The sequence below is a fragment of the Caloenas nicobarica genome, chromosome 19 (genome assembly GCF_036013445.1).
Source record: "Caloenas nicobarica isolate bCalNic1 chromosome 19, bCalNic1.hap1, whole genome shotgun sequence".
Taxonomy (NCBI): Eukaryota; Metazoa; Chordata; class Aves; order Columbiformes; family Columbidae; genus Caloenas; species Caloenas nicobarica.
In genome coordinates this window covers 9621583-9644431 of record NC_088263.1, presented here as the reverse complement: position 1 = coordinate 9644431, position 22849 = coordinate 9621583, and the positions used below count along the sequence as shown (strand labels likewise).

The 22849-nt window shown below is 45.8% G+C and overlaps 1 protein-coding gene across 2 annotated transcripts; it reads right to left on the bottom strand.

The window, feature by feature from the left end:
• Window positions 1–2878: 2878 nt before the first annotated feature.
• UBAC1 (UBA domain containing 1) lies at window positions 2879–22244 on the bottom strand. 2 transcript variants are annotated; one of them, XM_065648272.1, is made up of 10 exons: window positions 21846–22244; window positions 18142–18262; window positions 16012–16085; window positions 15022–15129; window positions 14308–14425; window positions 13514–13622; window positions 12024–12255; window positions 10846–10932; window positions 9796–9934; window positions 2879–7521 (listed from the first exon to the last, which is right to left on the bottom strand). In XM_065648272.1, the coding sequence occupies exons 1-10, from the start codon at window positions 21981–21983 to the stop codon at window positions 7406–7408; spliced, it is 1242 nt and encodes a 413-aa protein (XP_065504344.1). In that variant the 5' UTR covers window positions 21984–22244; the 3' UTR covers window positions 2879–7405. The 2 variants fall into 2 exon arrangements, with proteins under 2 accessions (XP_065504344.1, XP_065504345.1); XM_065648273.1 differs by having other exon boundaries at window positions 14308–14410.
• Window positions 22245–22849: the final 605 nt, after the last annotated feature.

The window sequence follows — 22849 nt, the reverse complement described above, 5'->3', positions numbered from 1 at the left end:
TCTAATCCCAGGTGCCAAGAAATCCAGAGAGATGTCCCAAACCCGCCCTGTGGACGGGAAGGGGCACGGGGCTGGAGGCGGCAGGTTCAGCGTGGCCCCGGGGCTGTGCTGTCCCCAGGGCTGTCGCAGCATCAAGGAGCAGCTGAATAATTCAACCCAACTCCACGCACACAGGAGCTACGGCAGGTTCGGGACTCCCGGGCACATATTCCCTGCGGAGCTGCCCTTCCTCAGAGGACAAATAGAGGTTCACTTCAACATAAATGTGGTTTATGCCCAAGCCACAGCTCATAAAAGCCAAGTAACCACATCATGCATAAGTGCTACAAGTCTTCCATGAATAATGTTTTTTGCAGGGTTACTGGCAGCCACTCACACCTGCACAGCACCGGGACGTTCACACAGCCCACGCCAAGAACTGAGCGTGAAGCCTCTGCAGCCGCCGCTCGCACCGCGAGGGCAGAGCCCTGATGTGGAACCAGCCCGACCAGCTCACGGCTCCGCGCACGGGACAGCTCGTTAGGCAACTGCTGATGGCATCGTTAATGAAACCTGCTTGAGAGCTGCAACTCTTCCCTCTGACAGCCCCGGGGAAGGGGCAGTTCTGCATCCTGCGCAGGACCCCAAGACACGGGGTTTGCACCGCACCAGCTGCTGCATGAACCGCCCACAGCAGAGCACCCACTGGACACGCTGCTGGAGCCCCGGTGACACCCCCAGAAACCCAGTGACCCCCCAGGAGCCCTGGGCACTTGCAGGCTCTGAACTCGGGCCATTTATTTGGGCACCAGCTCCTCAGCCAGGCATCACATTTACACCCCGGGTTCGAGAGAGCCGGTCACCTCTCCAGGTTTATTTTGGTCCAGTGTGGTCTGGTCCAGCACATCTCGGGTTACCCATGTTCCTCCCCCAGCTCCACCCGTGACCGGATTCCTGGTGACACTGGATACACAGGGCTTGGGCACCGCTGTCCCTTTTCAGGTCACACTCCCTGGCAGTCACACCAACGCCACAGACCTGACCGCTTTCAAGCCGTTTTCCAGGACCAAACTGCTGTAGCAATGGGCCAGCTCACGCGTGCAAGTCTTGCAGTGGAGAATAGCAAGAGAAATAATTTGCTCCATTAATTCTACCCAAAACCCACTTCCCCCATAGCAAAGCATCCCCAGCAGCTTGCAGAGCTGCTGCTTCCTTTGGCTAATTCCTCTCTTATAGTAAAATGACCATTAAAAAAAAAATATAGCATGATCAAGCACAGAGCAAACGATGGGATCATCACAGCAGGGAGCGCGGCCTCAACCCGGGCACATCCCAGGGGTAGCATCTGCCATTTCCTTCTGTTTCTGCTGGAATGAGGAATTGTACAATTGTACAATATGCTACTCCTTTTTGTGGGTTAACACGACCAGCGACCACCGATCCCGGGGAGCAGAGCGAGCAGTGGGAGAGGCTCCGGTGAACCACCCATAGAGGGATGGGGAACAACTCTTACCACACCGTTCATGTCGTTAGCGATGTCTCACCTTGCCAACGCCAAGCTGTGCTTTCACAGCCCAGCGCAACCTGCACTCACCTTCCCCACTCTTCACGGTGCAGAACAGGGCTCTGGTGGTGCCGGAGCAGCGGCCGCCCCTCTCCTTAGCTCCGTATCTCCTTTGCTCCGTATCTTATTGCTGCTGGAGAACGCCAGGCCAGCGACACGTCCCGGTGCCAAAAGCACGCTTCGAGAGCTGACCGACACTACGCCAATTACAACCCATCCCATCACTCAGCTAGCACTTTTCATTTTTTAAGGTGTGGATTTCTGCCCAGACCTGCTGTACCAGTTTAGGTTCAGAAGTACCATTATCTAATGATACACCATGAGCTGCTTTAGGGATTTTTTTGTTTTGTTTTAATTTTAATTTAGTGGAGAGCTGGACCTTTGAATTGTACTGCAGCCTGCTGCTGATCTGTGCATTAAAGGAAATCTGAGTTAGGGGCCAGCTGGCACCAAGAGAATACCCACGTTTACCACCACCACATTTAAAAACCTGCACTGAACAAGTGTTCAGAAGTCTCTTATGCTAATCCTCCATCTTTCAAAGGATGTAATGAAAATGACTCTGAACTCCTCACCGATTCCTATAACACTTGCTGAACAAACAGGCTGCTAGCAGGTGCTCCTCTGTGCCCTGAACATTGTGTGAAAATGCTAATAACCCCACCACTTCATTAGAGAAACCACCTCACGCATTTACACGCTGAAGCAGCTGCCGTGCACACGTGGGCAGGACTTGGAGGTGCTTCCCGGCTCCTTCCCAAAGCGCCGGCACCGGCATCACCTGCGCGGGCATTCTGGCTTCACCATGTGCGAGCTGCTCATCCTACCACACCTCAGCTGCTGTTTGCTCCAGCTGGTTCCCTTCACCAGAGTTCCCCTGGTGTGGAAAAAAAAGGCTTCCAATTTATCAGTCAACCACCATCAAGATAAATCCCTCTCCAACAGCATCAGCCCATCACAGGGGATCAGCCAATCTCATCTCGTGCAGCTCTTGCAATGAGTCAATGAGTCTTACTCACACAACTTGTCCTGGAAAATAGGGAAATAACTTCCAGGTGGCAAAACCTACGATTGGAACAGGATTCTCTGCACAGATTTTGTTATAGGTTTCTTGACCAACTATCGAAATATCTTATTTTCAGAGGAACAATTCTAGCAGTTCGCAGATACAAGGAGCATTCACAGAATCATATGAACCACAGATACCAGGTGAGAAGGGACCTCCAGGACCACCTGGTCCAACCTCTCTTGGCAAGAGCACAGTCTAGAGAACAGCATTGAGCAACCTGGATTCATAAACCTCTGCCGGTCCTGAAAATGATGTTTCAGTACACCTTGTAATAAATCAAAAAACTTTATTTTTAAGATATATTATAAATTTACAACACACGTAACATCAGTGTCTTGTGTGTGAGAGCAGGTTTAAAGCCTCAGCGTTCATTCTGATCTCATTCATGGGTCCGACTTCTCCGTATGCTACAGGTACATAATGGTTTCAGTCCGAACAGTCTGGCTTTGCCAAAAACCTTGATAACCTCCAGGAATACCCTTCAGTAGACAACAGCATCTGCTTAAAAGGGTAACAAATTAGTAGCATTTCCTGCGTGGGTTTTGTTTGTTTGTTTTTGCCTCAAGGACAAAACCTACGGGTTTTCCCACTCAGGGAGAGGTCAGGGACCCACACGAGCGTGTCCAGAATGAACCCTGAATTCCACAGGTTCCGTGATGTCCACCCTAGTTAAGCTTCATAAAATTAATGTTACATCTGAGAAACAGATGTGCATGCCACACGCCAGTGTCATATCAAAATCATCATATGCTGTACCTAATTATTTAACACACAGGTGAAATGAAAAGTGTTCAGTCAGTACCTTGCAATGTCATTTTACCAGTGCTGCCCTGTGCTAAGTGCTGGATAGCAAATCACATTCTTGTACAGTTCATTAAACGATGATAAAAAATATGCAAATTAAAAATCTCTACAAGCCTCTGTTACCTGCTGCAACAAAGACACTTTGTTTTGTGGGGCTTAGTTTAAATACGCTCCAAATTCTTCTCTCTCCCCAGAGCATAATACAAAACTATACCCAAATTCAGTAAGAATTAAATGCATTTACATTTATTGAAGTTCACATGCCGCAAACAGGATCTGTGTTGAAGATCTTCAAATCTGGGGCAAGGAGTCCTTAAAAACCCCTTTTGTTAAACCTACGTGTCAGATGCAGGTGAGAACAACCACCATGGGAGCACATTCACAGACAGATACAGACACCCACTCACTCGCTGTGTCCTCTGCGGGCAGGTGGGGACGGTCACCCCCATCCCACCTCCCACAGCACCGCAAATCCCACGGGAGAACAACGAGCCCAGGGAGGAGGACACAGCCAGTGCTTTGCTGATGTCTCAAAGCACAAGGACCTATGATCGGATGGAAATACCCAGCTGCAAGTGCCGCTATGCTGCTAGTTGATAAAAATGCTATTTATTAAAAGTAGAAAAATGGGGTATTTACTTCCCAAACACTTGCTATCCTGGGTGCGCTGCTTTTGTAAAATTGCCACTGAAGCAGAGATCACTGGTAACCTCCGTCTCTTCCACAGGGAACACCTGCTGACAGCATTACGATACATTCGTTTGGTGCAATGCTTATTTAAACAACTTTCAAAATACATTAAAACATCCTCAGCCCATGAAGCACAATACCTAAAACAAAAAATAAATTGTAACAGTCCCAACTAAAAAGGATTTAAATAACCATTTGAATGTCTCTTAGATATGAAGATAAATCTCCAAAAGCCAAGTTTGATTCTAGGGCAGGTCTGTGACAACGGCTGCGAGCAGCCAAAAGCAGGAACGAGCCGGAGGTTTCGGGGCTCTCACAGGAGCAGATCTTGCACCATCCCCAAAAAGCAGGAGCACGCTGCTGCTTTGGAAACTGCACAAGTTAATTTTCCAGCTGCACGGAGGACAGAATCGTCCCTGAAACAGTGTAAAGATCAGCAAACCCTGCAGCAGCTGGGTAATCTGGTGTGACCGTGTCCAGAGGGACGCAGCGACCTTGAAGGAAGACTCGTCACCGCTCACAAGGAGAGACGGGGCAGCAGGTTCTTTGGGGGACCAGACACCAGAGGTTTCTCAGGACAGTTCCACGAGCTCAGGCTCACAGGTCAGGACAATCGAGGTCCAAGGTGTAACGCAGCCACTGGCATTTTTTTTTTTTCCCAAATACATCCCTTTAGCTGCATCCCCCTATCTGGAGAGCATAAATATGAGGCCCTGAGAACAAACATCCCTATAGTACATTCCTATTTAAAATATCAGTGTTTTGATGACAAAATTGTAAGTTATATATATTTAAATAAATAACTAGTCAGCTTTCAAGAGCCATGTAACATCAAAGGGCAGAAGATTGTCTGTATCAACTGATGGGGCAAAGAGCTGGAACTGCAAGAAATAGTCACTGCGTTGTATGAGCCACCCAGAGCCCCATTTACTACTTGATTTCACAGACTGCCAAATATTCCCTTGACCATGTTATAAGACACCTAAATATGACACATCTTTGCTACTTATAACTTCAACAGCACAGGACTGGAACCTAAAAATCCTTACTTCTATGAGTAGTTCTTCCTCACAAAAGCATTACTGAATTCAACAGAAGCATTTCAACAAGCCGTCATGTTCTTCTAAGACCAAGACTGCAACCAAAGAATCTATTCGATAAGTCTGAACCAGTCCTGATTAATTCAAAAGCCAAAAAAATCCCCACCAAACTAGAGGTGAGTTTTTCCCAGCTTTGTCTTCTAAAAAACACTCATTAAAAGGAACATTCACAGGAATCCTGGTTGGCAGAGAAGGACACGTGCCTCTAACATTAAGAGCTTCAAGTAATAGCATCTTTTGGTAGTATTAGTGGCAAAAAGCTTCAGGGAGTAAGAAAAAATAAGGACAAGATAATCAAAACCTTTCAGAGCACCACAACATTCAGTCACAGCTACTCATGAGCGGTTGTGCTGAACTCACTGGGCTGCAGGATCAGGTTCCTGCCTGTTGCAGTCACAGGCCAAGGTCAGGATTTCGTGCCACACCGTCAGTCTGCTCCGAGCAAGAGTCCCAGAAAATGGTTTTACTGTCCAATCTGAACTGCGGCAGCATCTCTCTAAAGCCTGGAATTTCTAAATATAGAAGTAAATATTTCAGCAGCCATGAACTGTGAAGCTTAATGTAAAATTACAGGTAACAAAAAAAAAAAATCCTGGGATAGTAAGTCAAGATAAAATCTCATGCTGATTTGATTTCCCCGCCCTTCGTATTAATTATGTGAAATTGGCAACTTCAGTGCCTTGGCTGCACAACAGCCCAGATCAGATGCCAAGTTCAGGCCAAAACTTGTTGTAGGGTTTCGGGTTGCATCTTGTTGCATTTTTGTTTAAAAATCCAACCACACACAAAAACCCCACACTTAAAAAGGTGACTCACGGAGCTACTCAGGATCTGTATTTGACAGGAACCTTTGTGCTATTTAGGGACAGGGTCTCCACCTGGTTACTCTGCATTTTGGAGAGACAGGTCTTGCCTAACCTGCCCTTCCAAAAAACACCAGACATGGCAGGGATCATGACAGATGTCAATCGTATTTCATTCATTTGAAAATAAAAATCATTTCTCTTCAGACTTAAAAAAGTAACATCTGCAGAGCCATAAAAACCAGCTGGATATTCACAGCGAGTTCTGCTCCTAAAAGCTCCCAACTCCTGTCTGAAATCTCAAGTCAGCCTTCTGACAAAATAGGAAAGACGCAGCCTGACATTCTGGGTATTTCCAAGGTGAAAATAAGCATTAAGAAAAACCACTTCTACCTCAAATAAGATAACAATTTCAAGCGTGCTTTTAAATATGTCAAACAAGATAAAAACCTAAGCAGTTCTGCTTCCTTACAGACCACCAATGAAAAATCCATGCAAATGAGTTGCTTTTTTGTAAACAGTTTGAAACAAAGTCAGACCCCACAGATCTCCCTTTCCAAAACCGTGCACATAAAAATGGAAAAAACCCACTACATGAATATATCCCTCCTTGTGTGAGGATATGTCAGAGTATGAACTTCTGAACTGCAGCCTACTTGAGAATCCAAGTCCTGGCGTAGCGAGTCCTGTCGTGACAGAGATGCTGCATCTTTAACGCAGCTGACAGAGCATCTCCGACAAGTACAACCACTGCGGGACTGCAACAACACTAACGCAGAAAAGAAATAGGAAAAAGTGATGCTATTTATTAAAAGAATTCCATCTCTGAATTATTCTCCTTAAATTATAATGCAAGGTAAACAAGTTTGGATAGAAATGTGTTTGCTCTCCCAATATTTGGACTTTAAAAAAACCCCCATTTCCTAAGAATCCATTTAAAAAAAACCCAAACATTTTATAATTTGATATAGCCATAAATTAATACTGTATGGAGATGATTAATATCCTATGCTAGTGGTCAGCGACCTTTTGTAAACACCAGCCAGACGCTAGCTAATCTGGCTAGAAAACCACCATCACAGGCCTTTTGAACAAGCATTGTCATATTTCTTCCCAACAATCAGATTCTTGTTTTCACAAAACCTTTTCCTATTTTCTTTTTTATATACTTTATTTTAAACCTAACACCTGAAAACATAAACAAGTCTTCAACCTCTTCCACTAACACTAAATCCACAAGGCAATGAACTTCAGTTGGCCATAACTACATAAGCTCTGGTGCCAGAGGCCCCCTCGGGCAGGATCTGCCCCCTCCCCAAAGGCCCCGTGCGCCCTCCCGGTGAGGAGGGGGTGGCAGGGGGACAGTCGGAAGCGGCACCGTGACCGGCGCTCCCCTCTACGTGCGGTTCAGCGTCTGGAAGATTCGCGAGATCTGTAGCATGACGGGCCCCGTTTCGGGATCGTTCATCCACTGAGTGCTGTTCAAGGGGTTTTCAAGCATGTCCTCGAAGGCTGCCAAGAGATGGAAATTGCAACACAATTAGTCCTTCAGTCAGCAAATGCTTCCATGTTTGGAGTGTTCAGCTACAGGACAGTTAGAAACAGCTGCAGCTCAAAGGCAATGGGCAAGAATCGCCCCAAACCAGCAGGAACACACCAAACATCGACCCGTTGCACCCCTCAGTCTCCGCAGAGCGGGATGGGATGGGCTGTTGCGCTTTCCCCATTCCTCAGCATTAAATTCACCGCAGACGGCAGGTGATTAAATACTCAGCCTGGATTACAGTCCATCTTACAGAACCCCAAGGACATGGGTTTGAGGAGCTAAAGCCTTGGCAGATGTCTGCACGCAGCAGCAGGGAACACGCTCTGCAGTTCACCCACGTAAGAAAGCCCAGCTTAGAACTGGGTCATCTCCTGCAGGAAGGCTCTTCTGATCCAAGATTTTCCACAACCCAGCCTAGATTCCTTAACGGCCAGTTCTGGCACCAGTATCACCTTTCTCCCTGGTGCTTCACTAAGTCAGTTCACAAAAAGCACCACCAGCCCTTTGCTGCACTTTGTGTGTCCTACAGCTGCTCCCTCAACATCTCAGAAGGGAAAACTAAGGCAGCAGAACGAGTAGTAGACACACCAAAGGCTACATGGGAACGAGCAGCAGAGCCAGCAGAAGTGTAGCCCCTTAATCCAGCCAATCTCAGAGCTCTAGTGTTTTTTTCTTTCTATATGCAGCTGTCTTCACAATGAGCGTCCTTTTTTTTTTTTTTTTATGTGCTATCTTCTAATGTTCAAGGAAGCAGACAGCTACTGCAAGAGCTAAGCTGCAAATCTGGCACAAGAACAGTCCAGGCAATAATTTATAAGCCTTATGACAGACACTGAGCTGGACTACCGGACACTTGGAGCAGTCGTTATGGAGCAGGACAAAAAAAGCAGTGGCACATCTGACCTATTCAGAAGTCACCAAAATGTCAGCGCTGTGAGAGTCCGGCAGAGCAGCACCAAACGCAGGGGTTTCGCTTTCCCAGGAGCGTTAGTGTGCAAAGCTCCAGCTGACATTAGTGGGAGCTGTAAGTACCCAGCACCTCTGAAAGGCTCAGCGTTAATACCTTGCTGAAGGTCATGCAGCATTCCTACAGAAAAGCCCAGAATAAAGTACAGATCTTGTCTTTCACCACTTTATTCTTCTACAGAATCAAAAGCTTAAAACTAAAGATTTATCAACATTCTGTAAGTATCCAATTAAATGAAAACATTCACTACTAAAATCTGTGACATCAGCAATTTGGAGATGTATCATTAGGAATATATTCTCTGATGTTCATCCAAGCTTTCCAAGTGCATATAACAGCATTTCATTTTCTATTTATATTTTGAGCTGCAGTGTGGAACCCTCGGAAATGAAGAGACCATTTGTTCAGAAATCAGAGTGGGAAAGTTCTGCTCTTGAATTATTTAAAGGCTTGCAAACTCTCCTAATTACATTTAAAGCAGTATTTTTAAAAGCTCCTTCGAAAGCGTTGTGCATACACCCTTTGTTTAAAAGCATTGCTTCAAGTAAATTTTGTAGCCAAAGGCTAAACGCAAAACTTTTGATACATGTCACAGAGCCAATGTCATTTTTTTTGTATCATTCTCCCGTGTCAGAGAGATCAATTCATCACAGATTTGTGTTTCCCTGCCAGGCTCATCAGCTGGGGAATCGCTGTGCTCGCAGCCCTTCTGACCACGAGCACACAGATGTTACCCAGAGCTGAAATCCAAGCAAGGGGAAGCATATTTTCACAGTTATCTCAACTCTGATAGGCAAGGCCTTAGCTCAGGCTCTTCCACAAGTTATCTTCCATCTCAATGACCAGGCTTCAGCACACAGTGAGCTGCACAGCAGGAGACAGCCTTGTTTTTTCTGTGAAATAATCAGAGTTCTAGACAGACATTCCTGATTTTTCCCCTTGTGGCCACAGGGCCCCTAAATGCACAACAGCATTGCAGCCAGCAGTTATTAAAGTTCTGAGTTCAGCAAGTGTAATCCAGTAGCCTGGGGAATTAGTATCATTTCTGGGTTAGCCCCAAGTTCTGTTCCGGGTTTAGCTGAGTTATGGTACGAAGCGAACAAACAAACCAGCTGCTGAAAGTGAGGAAAAGGGTTCAGAGCTGCACCCACCCCGCAAAGCGCTGTCATCATCCAGCCTCTGCTCTTATTTGCTGGCAACAGAGACTGTATATATCTAGATAGATAGATAGATACCTACACACACAGAGATCAGGTACCCAAGCAGGACTTACCTAGTAGAGTTTTTGGGTTGGTCAGTCCTAACTGTACCACTGGGTTTTCTAAGATGGCTTGGAAGAGAGGGCTGTTGGTGTCAATGCCCTTATCTAGGTCCTCCGGAGAAGGCTTTCTGTCTCCCAGCAACCATTCACACTGCAAGAAAATCACCAGGCACAACACATTTCATGATTGCTTCCATTAGAATGAAAGCGTCTCAAAAGTTTTGACAATGTGGCATGATAATTTTTTTCCCCTCTCAGTTAAATAGCTGTATACTTCTTTTCACACTAGATTACTATTCATTTGTGTGTTGCGCCCACAGAAATCCACTTTTATTTCAATGGGAACAGCAGCAGTGCCTGGTATGGCAATAAAGGTAAAGCAAAGTTTGGATGTTTCAAAGCTCAGGGAACACGTCTGTTACCCTGCACACGTTATGACTCAAAAGAACCACAACAACATGGTCACAGTGCGGCAGCCCCGAGTACCATCCAGCCCAATATCCTCTCTCTACCTGTAGCCAGCACTGGATGATTAAGAAGAAGAGATCCCTTGGCTGTCAGCTGTGTCCACATAATTTTCCATAACATATCCATTAGCAGGGGACTAATAGGTCTTTGAAGTTTTTTGTTCCATAAACTGTAGAATGCATTGCTGCAGTATGGCAATTTACACACTGCATGGCTTGAATTTCTTGCTTGATCATTTACTCTTGTCCTTTAACTGGTTATGAATTACTGGGAATACATTTCCTTTCTCATGACAGCATAATCTCTTTTGCAGACTCTGGTGAGGGTGTTTCTCAAAAGCTTTTTGAAAATCCACCTATGCTGTCCCAACCAGATCAGCCTCCACCTCAGGCGTGCCGAGTTCCTCTAAGAAGTCTAAAGCCTTTGTATTCTAGTTGTGTATCTAATTTGAAAGAGGCACAGAATATATAGAGGTCATTTCATCTCCAGTAACAGTTGAGCTTTATGACAGATCCAAACGTCAATTCAATGATGAAAAGAATCAGTTGAACAGACTATTATGGCAATAAAGAACAGAAATGACATTGTACTCACGGCTGCATTTTGCTGGTTGTTGTTTACTCTGAGTGCATCCACCACTTCTTTTTCATCAAACCCCATCTCCATTAGGGCAATGACAGCCTGTATCAGATTTACACAGCTTAATAAATGTAACGTTTAAAACAGAAATGAGAACAATTACATCCTCCCACCTTCTGCATAGGAGCTTTTTGTGGGGTAAAAAAACCTCATTGTTCCCATTTGTAGACCACTAAGTAATCTTATCTACAAAGTTTTCAAATAGCGTATAGCAAAAGTGCTTTATTATGGAAGAATAAGTCTTAGAAGCAAAGGTAGTTTCTGTCCTCAGCCCTGAAAGCAAGGCAACGAGCAAGCATACCTGGGGTAGAAAGCACAAGAACAGGACAGAAACACCTTGTTTCAGAACTTCTCTCACATCAAAGTTTTTGTTCGCATCTCACTTACAGATCAAGCTACGCGTTCATTTATAGTTCTATTCACTCCATTTAATTTTACTTCCTGGGTTATTATATTGCTAGTGAGGGTTATATATTTAGACAAGCATACCTAGATATTGTTATGAGAACGTTTAAACATTTAGAAATTGTACCCAGGTCACCAAATGCACTTGCAGCTTTAAATGGAAATCACAAGGAACAGTTAGTTGTAAAAGCAAAGTGTTGTATTCTAAAGAGCACCTCCTGGTGAGTTTCCAGGGTGATAACAACACATATTTTCACTTCAGCTAATACTGTGTTCTAAACAACAAAAAAAAGCTAACTTCTGCATTTGCTGCAAGAATTAAAATCTGCTGGTGATACTTCTCTTTGCTCCCTAAATACAGTAGAGCTCTTCTGTCCTTTTCTACAGCAAAAGGACCTACTCCTGTCTTGCAACGCTTCCTTCCCAGCCGGCAGTGCCAGGAGGCTGCCAGCTCATTTCAGTTCCATCAGTTAATTTTCAGGTGCAGAAATAAGTGTGTCAGTAATTTAGATACTGTTCTCTGAAACAGTGATGCATTAATTAGGTAATATCCCTTTCAGCAACTTGAATTTAAACAGTCCCTAAAGACTTCCACTAAAATACTGTCAAGCCAGCATAATACATATCTACCCAGGTGTCCCATTTCATTTATTAACTAATGGATTCCACAGTGCCCACACAGTCCTTTCCAATCCCAACAGTTACACAGTGAGATAAGCAGCACATACTCGTGGGTCTGGACGAAACTCTCTTTTCCTCCGGATCTTCTTGAATATCTCTGTCAGCTCATCCTTGGCCTCTTCCTCACCCACTTCTGAACTGGGACCCGCAGTCGCTTCAGCGGAGGCTGCACCAGCTTCAGCTGTGGCTTCTGGGGGAGCTTGGCCTGGCAGCGGAGCATCCACTGCAGGGTCATCTGCGTGTTCTATCAGCCACTCCATGGCCTGTGTCACCGACATACTGGAAAACAAATCAAAACACAGGGATGAGAAACACTCCAGATGTACAGCAGTGTTAAAACATATATTTGCCTTTGCATTTATTCCCATGGACACTGACTTGCAGGTTAATTAGTACCTGAAAGGTCATAAATAATAAAGAAATCCCAGAGCACCTGAATTCTCCGTGCATTCAGGGCACCACAATCATCTCCAAAGCCACGAAGTCCAACTTGCAGAGCTGTAACCCAGATTTCTAAAGGCACTTCCGAGGGAGTCACCTTATTCTCCACATCATCTGCTTTATTTCACACCAAACGCCAGCTATTTGCAACTGTCAACAAAACTGCAAACAAAGCACGTTCCAAATTTACATGGAACCAGATGCAATCTGCTCTGTTGCTTCTTAAGGAGATCGCTCTCAGACATCCACCCAGTGACCAAGAAATGCCATTAGCAACACAAGAAGAGGGTGAAAAACATTGTATGTGCACAACGTGTCTGGAGCAAGAGCAAAACTGAACACAGGCAGTTGCACTTGAACATGTACTGGTCTGTTCTTCCTCTACTCAGACTTCAGAAGAAATCTGTGATCCCTCAAAGGAGACATTTGACACACAGGAATTATTCCATGTTCACAGAAAGGAAAGCCTTTGCCTATTTGGCTTTTCAGTTACAACATGAAAGATATCGGGGAGAAAATCTTTCTGAGCAACAAGTGAGAGACACTGGAAAAGCGCAGCTGGAATATGTTGTGGATTCTCCATCACTAGAAAATTGAGAATGGTCTAACAAACCCCTCTCAGGGGTACAGCTGATGCTGCTTAGGGCATGACAAGAACTACATTACCTCCTGTTTTCTTACTGTTGCTATCTGGACTCCACAATATTCTTGGAATGTTTTTAAAACATCAGCACAATGTATTTTTCTACAGCTGAAAGACCAATGTGGATGGGCTAGGTTTGCTTTTTTTCCTCTGTAAAATCTGAATTCTAAAGCGGAAGAAAACGTGAGTTTAACACTTGGAAACAGTGTCAGCCTGGTGGCCTTGTGAACCGCAGGCCAGCGATTCTTTCCAGAGCAAGTACAGTGTGGTTTCCCTTCCCTGTGCCATCCGTACCCGCACACCACCCGAGGCAGCGCTGATCTTGGAGGAAATGCTTTCTCCAACCTAGTTTTAGGTGACCCACATAAGGAGACTTCAGAAAAAAAAAAAAAAGCAAACTGTTTTTTTTAACGACACCAAGTAATTTACAGGCAGCATGCTGAGTATACTTACTGATTTAACCGAAGGGCTTTGACAGCTCTGCTTTCTGGAAACCCCATTTCTGTGAGCTGTCGCAGAGCTATCTCATCCACTCTGTCTTCCTCATCCTCGTCCAGCATGGCTACACATACACAAACAAAACAACGTTCAGATTGACTTCAACCTAAAATAAAATCCTTTCTCAATGGAATGGCACATGTTAAGTTGAAACCCTATTCTCCTCTTCCACCCCTTCTTTTGTTCCTGCCCCGAATTTGCCATCTCATCATTTAATTTGCTGCATTCAGCTTGGTTCAGCTCAGATAGATTCTTCCAGGACAAAGACTTTGCCTGGATGTGTTCAAGATCTCAAATAAAAGATAGCTAACTCTCACACGACCATGGCATTTCCACATCAGTAAATACACAGGAGATTCTAGATAGATGATAAATAGATATTCAGTGAAAGTAAGTTGGATCTGGTCATAGCAGATCTCAAGGGCAAGCGCTTCCCACAAAATGAATGAACAGCTACACTTTCTCCTCATATTACTATGTCCTTGTGCATTTTCAACTACTCTTTACTATCTCTAAAGCTCAACTCATCAAGTTTTCAAATCTTTTCACTACTACCGATTTTATTTTTTAAAACGGAACTTCTCGTCCATCCCAAAGGCACCTTATACATTGACAAGTTTTACACAATAAGGTGAAATCTTTGCCATGAAGTTTGTAGCAGCTTTGCTGTTACACCAAGTCCACTCTTCTGCTACTGAAGCAAACAACTTCCCAGAACTGAACTAGTAACTATAAAGATATGTTCATACCATTTGCCTTCTTAAATAGTTCAACTGCATCTGGGTTCAGCGCTAGCAATTTCTGTGCAACTTCTATCAGAGACACTAAGATCTTCCGGAGCTCTGTCTGGAACTGCAAGAAAGGAAACTGTCAAAACATTTAGACGGGAAGTCACCAGCCATCATGAACTCTTAATAGATCTATTGTTAGTATCTCAGCAGTAGTCTGGCTCCCTATAAAGCAAGTTGCTTTATTAGGGCTTTATTTTCCTTGTTTAGTCTCTCAAGAAACACTGGCCCTTTCCTGTGGAGTGCTGCATGTAAGTAGCACTGCTGAAGACACAATTACAAACATTACAGACTATCAACATTTAATTACTGAAGTCAGAATTTGACTAATTTCTCTTTTCAAAACCACAGAAGAGAAAAAACAAACAACTGCAAACACCTGAACTATTTAAGACTGAAGAAATAAACCCTCCTAATTTCACATTTGCCATATCTTGAATATGTTTAATGAGGCTTTCCCGCAGACAAACAATACATTTAATATCCTAACTTAGAGTGTTTTATTATCACTAAATAGTATGACATGTGTCTGTATCTTAAGCTATTTTAATATTCACTACATACATTTCAATTTCTCTTATAAAGACTGTCATTCATACGCAAGAGAAAAGATTATACAAGATAAAAGCCTATTCGGCTGTTAGCATGCGAGTTAAAGCCAAGTCTAATACTTACATCCCTCATGTTGTGATGGGCCACGGTGCGATCTACATTGCGAGAGGGCAGATTTGCAGTTGCTTTGAGAATGGCATCCTTATCGGGAGCTTTCTGCTCTTGTTTCCTCTGAAGGACAGGAAACATGGTCAGGTTTCATAACCCATTATCCACAGAACAGAGAACACAGCACAGCTCAGAGCAGTTTCAGGTTCTTCACCAGGCACGAAGCAGCGCTCTGGAACTTGCAACTGAGAAACAGCAGCCTGGCAGCACAAGGGATTAATAATGCAAGGATCATTTTGCAATTATGGAGCAAAATTGGACCTGTCGGGTTGCCCCACTTTCAGTCCTTACACCGATTTCTGTTCTCTAAATATGCAGGAAAATTCCAGCAGAAAGAGGGAAAGTGATGTATCAAACATGGTGAGACAACGCAGAGACACCTTGGAACTCATAATGTTGAGCACAAATATTGCTCAAAGTGTTTATGCCGTAACATCAATTGCAGCAGCACTTGTACATAAGCACACCCTGGGCATCACTGACTCTCAGGAACAACTGTATTCCAGTAAAATACATTAAAAAAAAAGAATAGTAGTAGGACAATACTTCAGTTCTATACATCTGCTTAGAGGGTGACAAGCCACACACAGAGACAGAAGACAGCATAACAACAAATCAACATATTCCTATTGGGTTTTCAGAGACAAAAGCACTTGCTGAACTATGCTTATGCAGTTATCAGACATTTGGTGAAAAGTCAAATCTATACCACTTCCAGAGAGTGTATCTGCACGTCTTATTCTAAGGCAATGTTCTCACAATCAAAATAAAAAATGTAGTATCAGCTTTCTCCAAGTTTGGAAGGAACATGAAATAACTTCCCTAGAATTTAACTGGCTGCATTTGCCTCTACAAACAAAAAGAGCAGACCATAGTAATCCTTCTGCAGGTCATTAATAAAGCAGTTAATCGAAACGCCCAAGTCAAGAGGTCTTTCAAACTCACCTTCTCCTCTGCTGACACATCTGCCATTTTGGGGAGGGGAGGTGGCGCACGCTTCTTTATTAAAAGCAAGACATCTAGAAAGAGAATGATACTGAAATACGTTAGAAAATAACGTGAAAACAATTCTTACAAGATACCACACAAATGCAATTTTTCCTGGAGACGAATTTTGTATTAATTCCACTGCAGCAGCAGAGCTTTTTCACACTTTAAAACCTGTATGGCTTTACACACTCCCCTTCGGTATCTGCAGTTCCTTAGTGCACAGTGAATTTAAAACATGGTTCATTATTACACTTTGTCACTGGTTTCTTCTCATATACCATAAATGTATTAGAGGCTCCTGTTGCCTCATACACTAATATTAGAGCAACTGGCTCACCGTAATAAGGTGTCAGCACTTTCAGTGCTTCCCTGAGAAGGAAGCAGTAAAGAGAGGCCACGGGTGGGTTTTGGTCTAAGCTGGGCCTTTCAGCTGCAGCAAGGCAAGCGGCAAGCTTCAACAAGAGCTTCCAGTGCGAGGCTGCAGCTCACCTGGGGTGTGAAGGGCAGCAGAGCGATGCACGGTCTGCAGCAGGGATGCAGCCCTGGTAGCGCAGCAGGGCAAGTGTCCAGGGCAAACAAGTCTCAGATATCCCCCACGACCTGGCACAAGCTTGTTTGGGGCTTTTAGGACTAAGTTTCCCCTTACAAGGCACCTTTTTCTGGAGATCACATGATGCTTTACAGGTTTCTAGCACCTCAGTTACTACCACGTACTATCTACAAGCGGAAAGACGCAGACACACTGCTCAGAGCCCCGAACGGGTCAGCAGCTGCCGCCTTCCAGCCAAGTACGGCTTGACATGCAGTTTCTAGCCCATTGCATTAAGCGGGTAAGAAGCAAACAAAGCATGCTCTGCACAACAAGTTTCCTTGGTCTGGCTCAGCACTTAACAGCTGGTGAAAGCTGTTAACCCTCCTGTGTCCAGCTGATCAGAACGCAAAAGGACCCACGTGCTGACTCCTGGCTGCCCCATGCAGCCAGCCGGTGCCACCAGCTGTCGGCTGCGATCTGGTGTCCCTGCCAAGCGAGGCACAGAGACGGCAGAGCTCGCTGCGGAGCAAAGAGGCTTTGCATGACAGCTTGCTCCGGCCACACAGTTAATTCTGCTTAGCTCTGCAAACTGCAATTCAAAACTCCGCAGGAGCCGGCGCCTCGCCTAGAAATAATACACCAGCCATCAGCAAAATGCTGCCCCTCGCCTCTGCCTCGGGTGGCACTTCCCGGCTCCTGTTCGGTTCCAAAGGTGACAGGTGACGCTGCCTTAGGAGAGAGACCAAAGCACTCGTGGTCACGGCAGCTGAGATCCAGCCTGTGTGAGCTCAGGCAAAAGCCCAGGAACTTCACTCCTGCTGAGTTTCTGGCTCAGACAATATTTCAGGCTACAGCCATCCTGCTTCTCCTTCTGCACCACTGCCCCTGCGCTCCAGAAGGGGCCATTAGCTTAAGCTGTCTAGTAAAAACTGACTCCAGCTATCATCTTTAGGTCTTCTTTTGTTTCACGTTAATCCTCTACACCTTTGAAGTACAGGAGCAAATACATACCTCACATACTCTACTGGAGTCAGTGACACAATAGTGTGGTGGATTCTGACCTACATTTGCAGAGGACAGAGTGAGATCTGAACTGCAGACACTCACATGCACCTCAACAACCATCCTACTGCCTGAGCTGGAGACCTCAAAAAACCCCCCAAAAGCACTGGGTTGTCTGTCTGGGAATACTGAGCCATGGTAACTATTTTTTAATCATTTTGGAGCATAAATGCTGCCCTGAGGGTTTAAAAAAAAATCCTTTAAAAGGAGATAAAAATCATCTGTTTAACTTATCAACTTAATGAACACTCCTATTTCCTTTTCAACTCTTAAAAGGAAGAGTGAAGAAAGCAAACTGTTCAAGGTGCTTTCCCTGGGTGGGAGGAGAAGAAAACAAAGTCTTTTTTCCTCTTCGTTTTTTCCACCTTATTAGCTTCCTATGTCAAAGCAGAGTGTAGATACTAAAACGGTTACAGTTTGGAACTCGCCAAATAGTTAAATACAATCTCACGTTTCCAGGCTGACGAGATTAAAAAAACAGACAATCTCACCTCTGTCCTGGATGTTTTCCTCCAACACTGTTTTTGTATCTGTCAGCACCTTCTCAGAAGTAGCATGTATCAACTTATGATGTGTCACAGTTTTTGGATCCTCCAAGCTCCCAGGTACACACTGCAGAAGATAATAAATATTGAAGATCAGAAGACAGAAATAATCCTACGGCACGTATCACTGCACTTTGCATTTAAGATTCTCCACGTATCAACTGGGCCATCATTTACCGACTTCTTAAGTAACAGCACAACATGCAGAGACCAGGGCACAGGATGTATTTTATTAAAGAAACTGAGGGTTGAATTGTGCTGTAACGACACTGACTGCAGTAGGTTCTACCTGCAGATCCAAACTCCTGGCTGGGAAGAATAATCAAAAGGAAGGATTCTAAGTTTTCTTCCTTGATGCTGCTAAATTAATAGCTACATCTAAGTTCCAACTTACTATGATGCTCTAAAAATCTTCTTTAAACAGCTTGTTTCAAAGACCCACTGTTACAGCCCAATCTCACCTTGTTTCACACTGAAGTCAAGAGGTTTGGCTGCAGGAGCCCTAACCTGGGATCCTGCTTAAAGTGCTGAGCAGACTTCTCTTCCCAAACATAAATCATCAACATACAGACGATTTTTTCAAATATGGATGTTGTGCTCAATTCCTTATTACAATTCTAAATTGTATGCCAATTAATTCACTAGGAAATCAAGTTCAAATCCTGAAAGAAAGAAAGGGCATGTACATAGAGACCTTGAACTGACTCATCTTCACACCAGAGTGGCTCCCAGAACCAACAGAGTTCAAGAACATTACATCAGCGCATCTAGAGGCTTCTAATTTGTTTGAGTGGAAAAAGAGCATAGTGGTTGCAACTCCAAAAAGACAAAATTAAAAATAACAACCTACCAAACCCATAAATTTGATGCTGCTGTTCTTGCCACAGAATACTGACCTCACCTGCTCTGCTCCCAGAAAAAAGCTTTTAGTGACACTTCTTGCAATACACATTTCTACCAAGTAGAAAAGTACATTCACCCCCCCAGGTAACAGAGCCATCTCCAAAGCCCAGTGAAACCAGCGCTTCACTTGGCTGTAGCATTTAGTCCTGTTCATCATTTGTGTTACCAGGAACCCTTTTAGTCTATCATCACCTTTTCTGGTGCGATTGCAACTGCTGGCAAACTCAGCTACCTGCTCTTTTTTCTAACATAGCGCCTTTGTTTTTAACAGGGATCTTCAGTTCCTCATCTGAACTTCTGTGCAGATTGAGGTGAGAACGTTTGAGTCCTGCTTTGTATAACAGGAGCCTCTTACTAATCCTTCAGCATATTAACTGCTGAATAAAAGCCAAGGAACACATTAAAGCCTCAATGCAGCTGGGAGTACCTCCTGTAATCGATTCGGTAAGTCCCCCAAAATGGGTAAGAGTGCACCACTGGAATAGCTCCTCTGAACAAGCCCAAAATATTACTGTTACAGATCCTTAGAGTCAGACCCCAAAAGGAAGAACTCAAAAATAGGAGCTGGGAGGTGTATGTTTGGGACAGGACCTATTATCTTTTTTTTTTTTTCCCCCTAGCAGGTCAAGCGATTAAATTACTGGGAGGTGGGGTTTTTTTGCTCATCTGTAACAAAAAAGCCCACCAAAACACAAACAAATAACAAACCCAAACCATAATATTCAGGAAAAAAGGAAGACCTAAAGAGTGACTCTTCAGAGATCAGTAGGGATTTGAATGTTATGGAGGGAAAAATCAGACACTTTCCTAGTTCAAGTCTCTCACAAGTATCATCTTCCTCTGTCTCCCAAAAGAATGATTTCAAAGACTTTAGCAAACACAATAATCAGCATCTCACAAAAGATGGCTCCATAAATCATCCCAAGGTGCTATCAAGCCTCATTGCAACACCCCCATGATCAGGAGTCATGATTTTTCCATTTCTATTTTTTCCCCTCCATAAAACTATACATTACCCATAACCGTTATGCAAATCCACACCATTAGCAGAAGGCAGCAGAGAATGAAATCAAACATTGCGCCAAGCTATCAATTGTCTTCTGCCCCAACTCATACTGCAGTGCAAGCTACTATTCAATTAAGCTTCCTGATAATTAAAGGCCTTTCAGCTCTGCACATCTGCATGTAATTATTACCCCACCCTGTTTCAGCAGGATTTGCACCACCTTTGTGCTTCATCAGCAGCACCAAAAAGGGACAAGAGGGGATCACCAGACTGCTTCCAGGAACAGAACAGCGTGGGGGGCCCTGCACCCAGCGCAGCACCCCTGTTTCCGTCCAGAAGGATCACACCCACCTCAGGAGAAGCCAACCCAAACACTGCCCTTCTCATCCCTAAATCAAAAAGCCCTCACAAAGACTATGGGACAATAACAAGCGTGTGCTGTGACCTGTCGTTCCCAGGGGCTCCAGCTGAGAGCAAATGAGCAGCAGGTCCAAGGCAGCGGGCACTGGGCTGCCCTTACCTCACAGTGTGCTCCTTCGAAAAATAAAACCTTTTATACCCTTCAAATGGGAATTAAGTAATTAATATCACAGGTATATTCCCCTATTGCAGCTGAGTTTTGTGGAAAAAGTCTTTGCAAGACTCAGAAGACAAAACCCACTATTCAGTCTGATTTAGTAAACTGCACTCGCAGAGGTGGGAGTGGAGGCTCGTACTTTTGCCACTCAAAAGTTACACATTTCTCAGCAAGAAATTCAGCAGGTTCTGAGTCGAGCTGCCAGATCATGCCGTGCTGGTTCCAGAACGACAGACTTTAGGACAGGCCTGGTCATGGGTCACAACCTCACAGGCTGTTGTTGTCAATCATGGTTTTGCTTGAAAGTAAAACGCTGTCATGGCAAATCTTCAAAATTCAGTCCAATAGTTTTGAAACCACTGGTTTCAGCGTTTAACACCCACAAACACACCAGTGGTAACTAAGCATGGGAGCACAAAGAGCCTCTGTTTTCCAGTTCAAGCTCTACAGACCGTGCCTGTGCATTTTTACACGTTTTCTCTTCCAGACAGCAATGCGTAACTCACCCTTTGGACACGTCCATTAAGACCTTACTGCTCAGAGCACCCAGAGAGCATTAGAAGTTTATTATCTCCCCCCCGAACACCCCACCAGCTACTGTGCCAACCAAGGGCAAGGCTGCACTGAGACTTTTTCAAAAAAAGGAACTTTCTCCTCCACAGTCACAACTTCCCTTGTTTGACCTTAAATACAAACAAGAAACAAACTGGGCTATAATTCTCTAACTTTTGAGGGGAAATCATCAGAAGCCAGGTCACCAGCTCACAGAGCGCACGCAGGAGCTGGTGATCGCTAACGATCTCTAACACTACCAGAAAACACACGCCAAATGCCATAACTAAAGGTTGCAAAGTGATTTCCCTGCAAATCCTCCTTTTCCAACACGTAAAACTCTCAAAACAGGCATTTTCTTCCTATACAGAACCAGAACATTGAAACACTTGTTTACTTGAGCTTGCATTTTTTTTTTTTTCCCCCTTTTGAAAGATTTTACAGGGCGTCGGAAAAATCTGTTTTCTTCCCACGGGGAGTTGTCTGCCCTTTCCTCTACCCGTGATTTTCCCTCCCCACGACCGCACACACCCGAGGGCTCCCCGGGGGCACAGGGAGCAGCCCCAGCCCGGGGGACGGGACGGGACGGGACGGGGGGACCCGGCTCCTTACGTGCTTCAGGCACCGCTCCTTCAGCTTCTCCACCGTGGTGTCCTCGGGAACCTCCTCCAGCCACTCGGCGCCCTCCATGGTGCACACATGGAGCCTCAGCACCTTCCCCGCGAAGATCTTCTCCTCCTGCACGAACATCGCCCCGGGCTCCGCCGCCTCCGGCCCCCGCTTCGCCGGGCACCGCCGGGCCCCGCGCTACCGCCCGCCCATGAAGGTGACCCCGCCAGGCCCGAGGGGAGCGGCGAGCCCGGCCGGGCCGCGCTGGGAGAGGGGGAGCTCGGAGGGTCGCGGCCGCCCCGCCCGGCCCCGCCGCCCCGTCCCGGCCCCGCCGCTCCTGGCACCGCCCGGCGGCCCCTCCGAGGGGACAGGGCAGCTCCCGCCGCGGCCGGAACCGGAAAGGGTGCGGCGCCGCGGTGCATGCTGGGAGCTGTAGTCTTCTGCCGCCGCGCCGGAAGTGAAGGCGGCAACGGCCGCGGGCGAGGGTGGGATCCTTCACCCCTGGGTGCGCCCGGGAGTGTTTTCACCGCTCGCTAATGGCTCCGCGGCGGGCGGGGCGGCGCGGCTTAAAAAATTAAAATAATTTATTAAAACGTTTTTTCCCAGTGCTTTGTGGGAATCGCCTCTCCCCCCGCCCCGGAGCACTGTGGGAAGTGTAGTTCCGTCCCGGTGCACGCTGGGAGTTGTAGTGCGGGCCGCGGAGGCGCCGCCCGCCGGGCCCGGGCGGGACGGGGGACACGGCGCTGTCCCGGCCGCCGGTAGAGGGGGACCGAGAGCTGCCGGCGGCGCCCGGGCACCGCAGGCGGGCGGGGGAAGCGGCTAAAGCCGCTCTCGGGCTCGGCCCCACGGCCACGGGTCGGCGGCCGCTGGCAGCCGAGGAGGCGCCGGGCGGTGGCACCGTGTGTCCGGGCCTGGCCGTCTGTCCAGGCCTGGCCGTCTGTCCGGCCTGGCCGTCTGGCCGTCTCTGCGACTCCCCGCCCGTCTCCTGCCTTTCCCACATGCCCCCG

What these genes read in the sequence shown, in the direction of transcription:
- UBAC1 (XM_065648272.1), bottom strand. Translation starts at nt 21,983, where the DNA reads ATGTTCGTGCAGGAGGAGAAGATCTTCGCGGGGAAGGTGCTGAGGCTC. An exon ending in GGAAAACATCCAGGACAGAG is followed by an intron (nt 16,086 to 18,141) that starts GTGAGATTGTCT and finishes TTCTCTTTCTAG; the next exon opens with ATGTCTTGCTTTTAATAAAG. An exon ending in AGTTTCGTCCAGACCCACGA is followed by an intron (nt 10,933 to 12,023) that starts GTATGTGCTGCT and finishes AATCTGATACAG; the next exon opens with GCTGTCATTGCCCTAATGGA.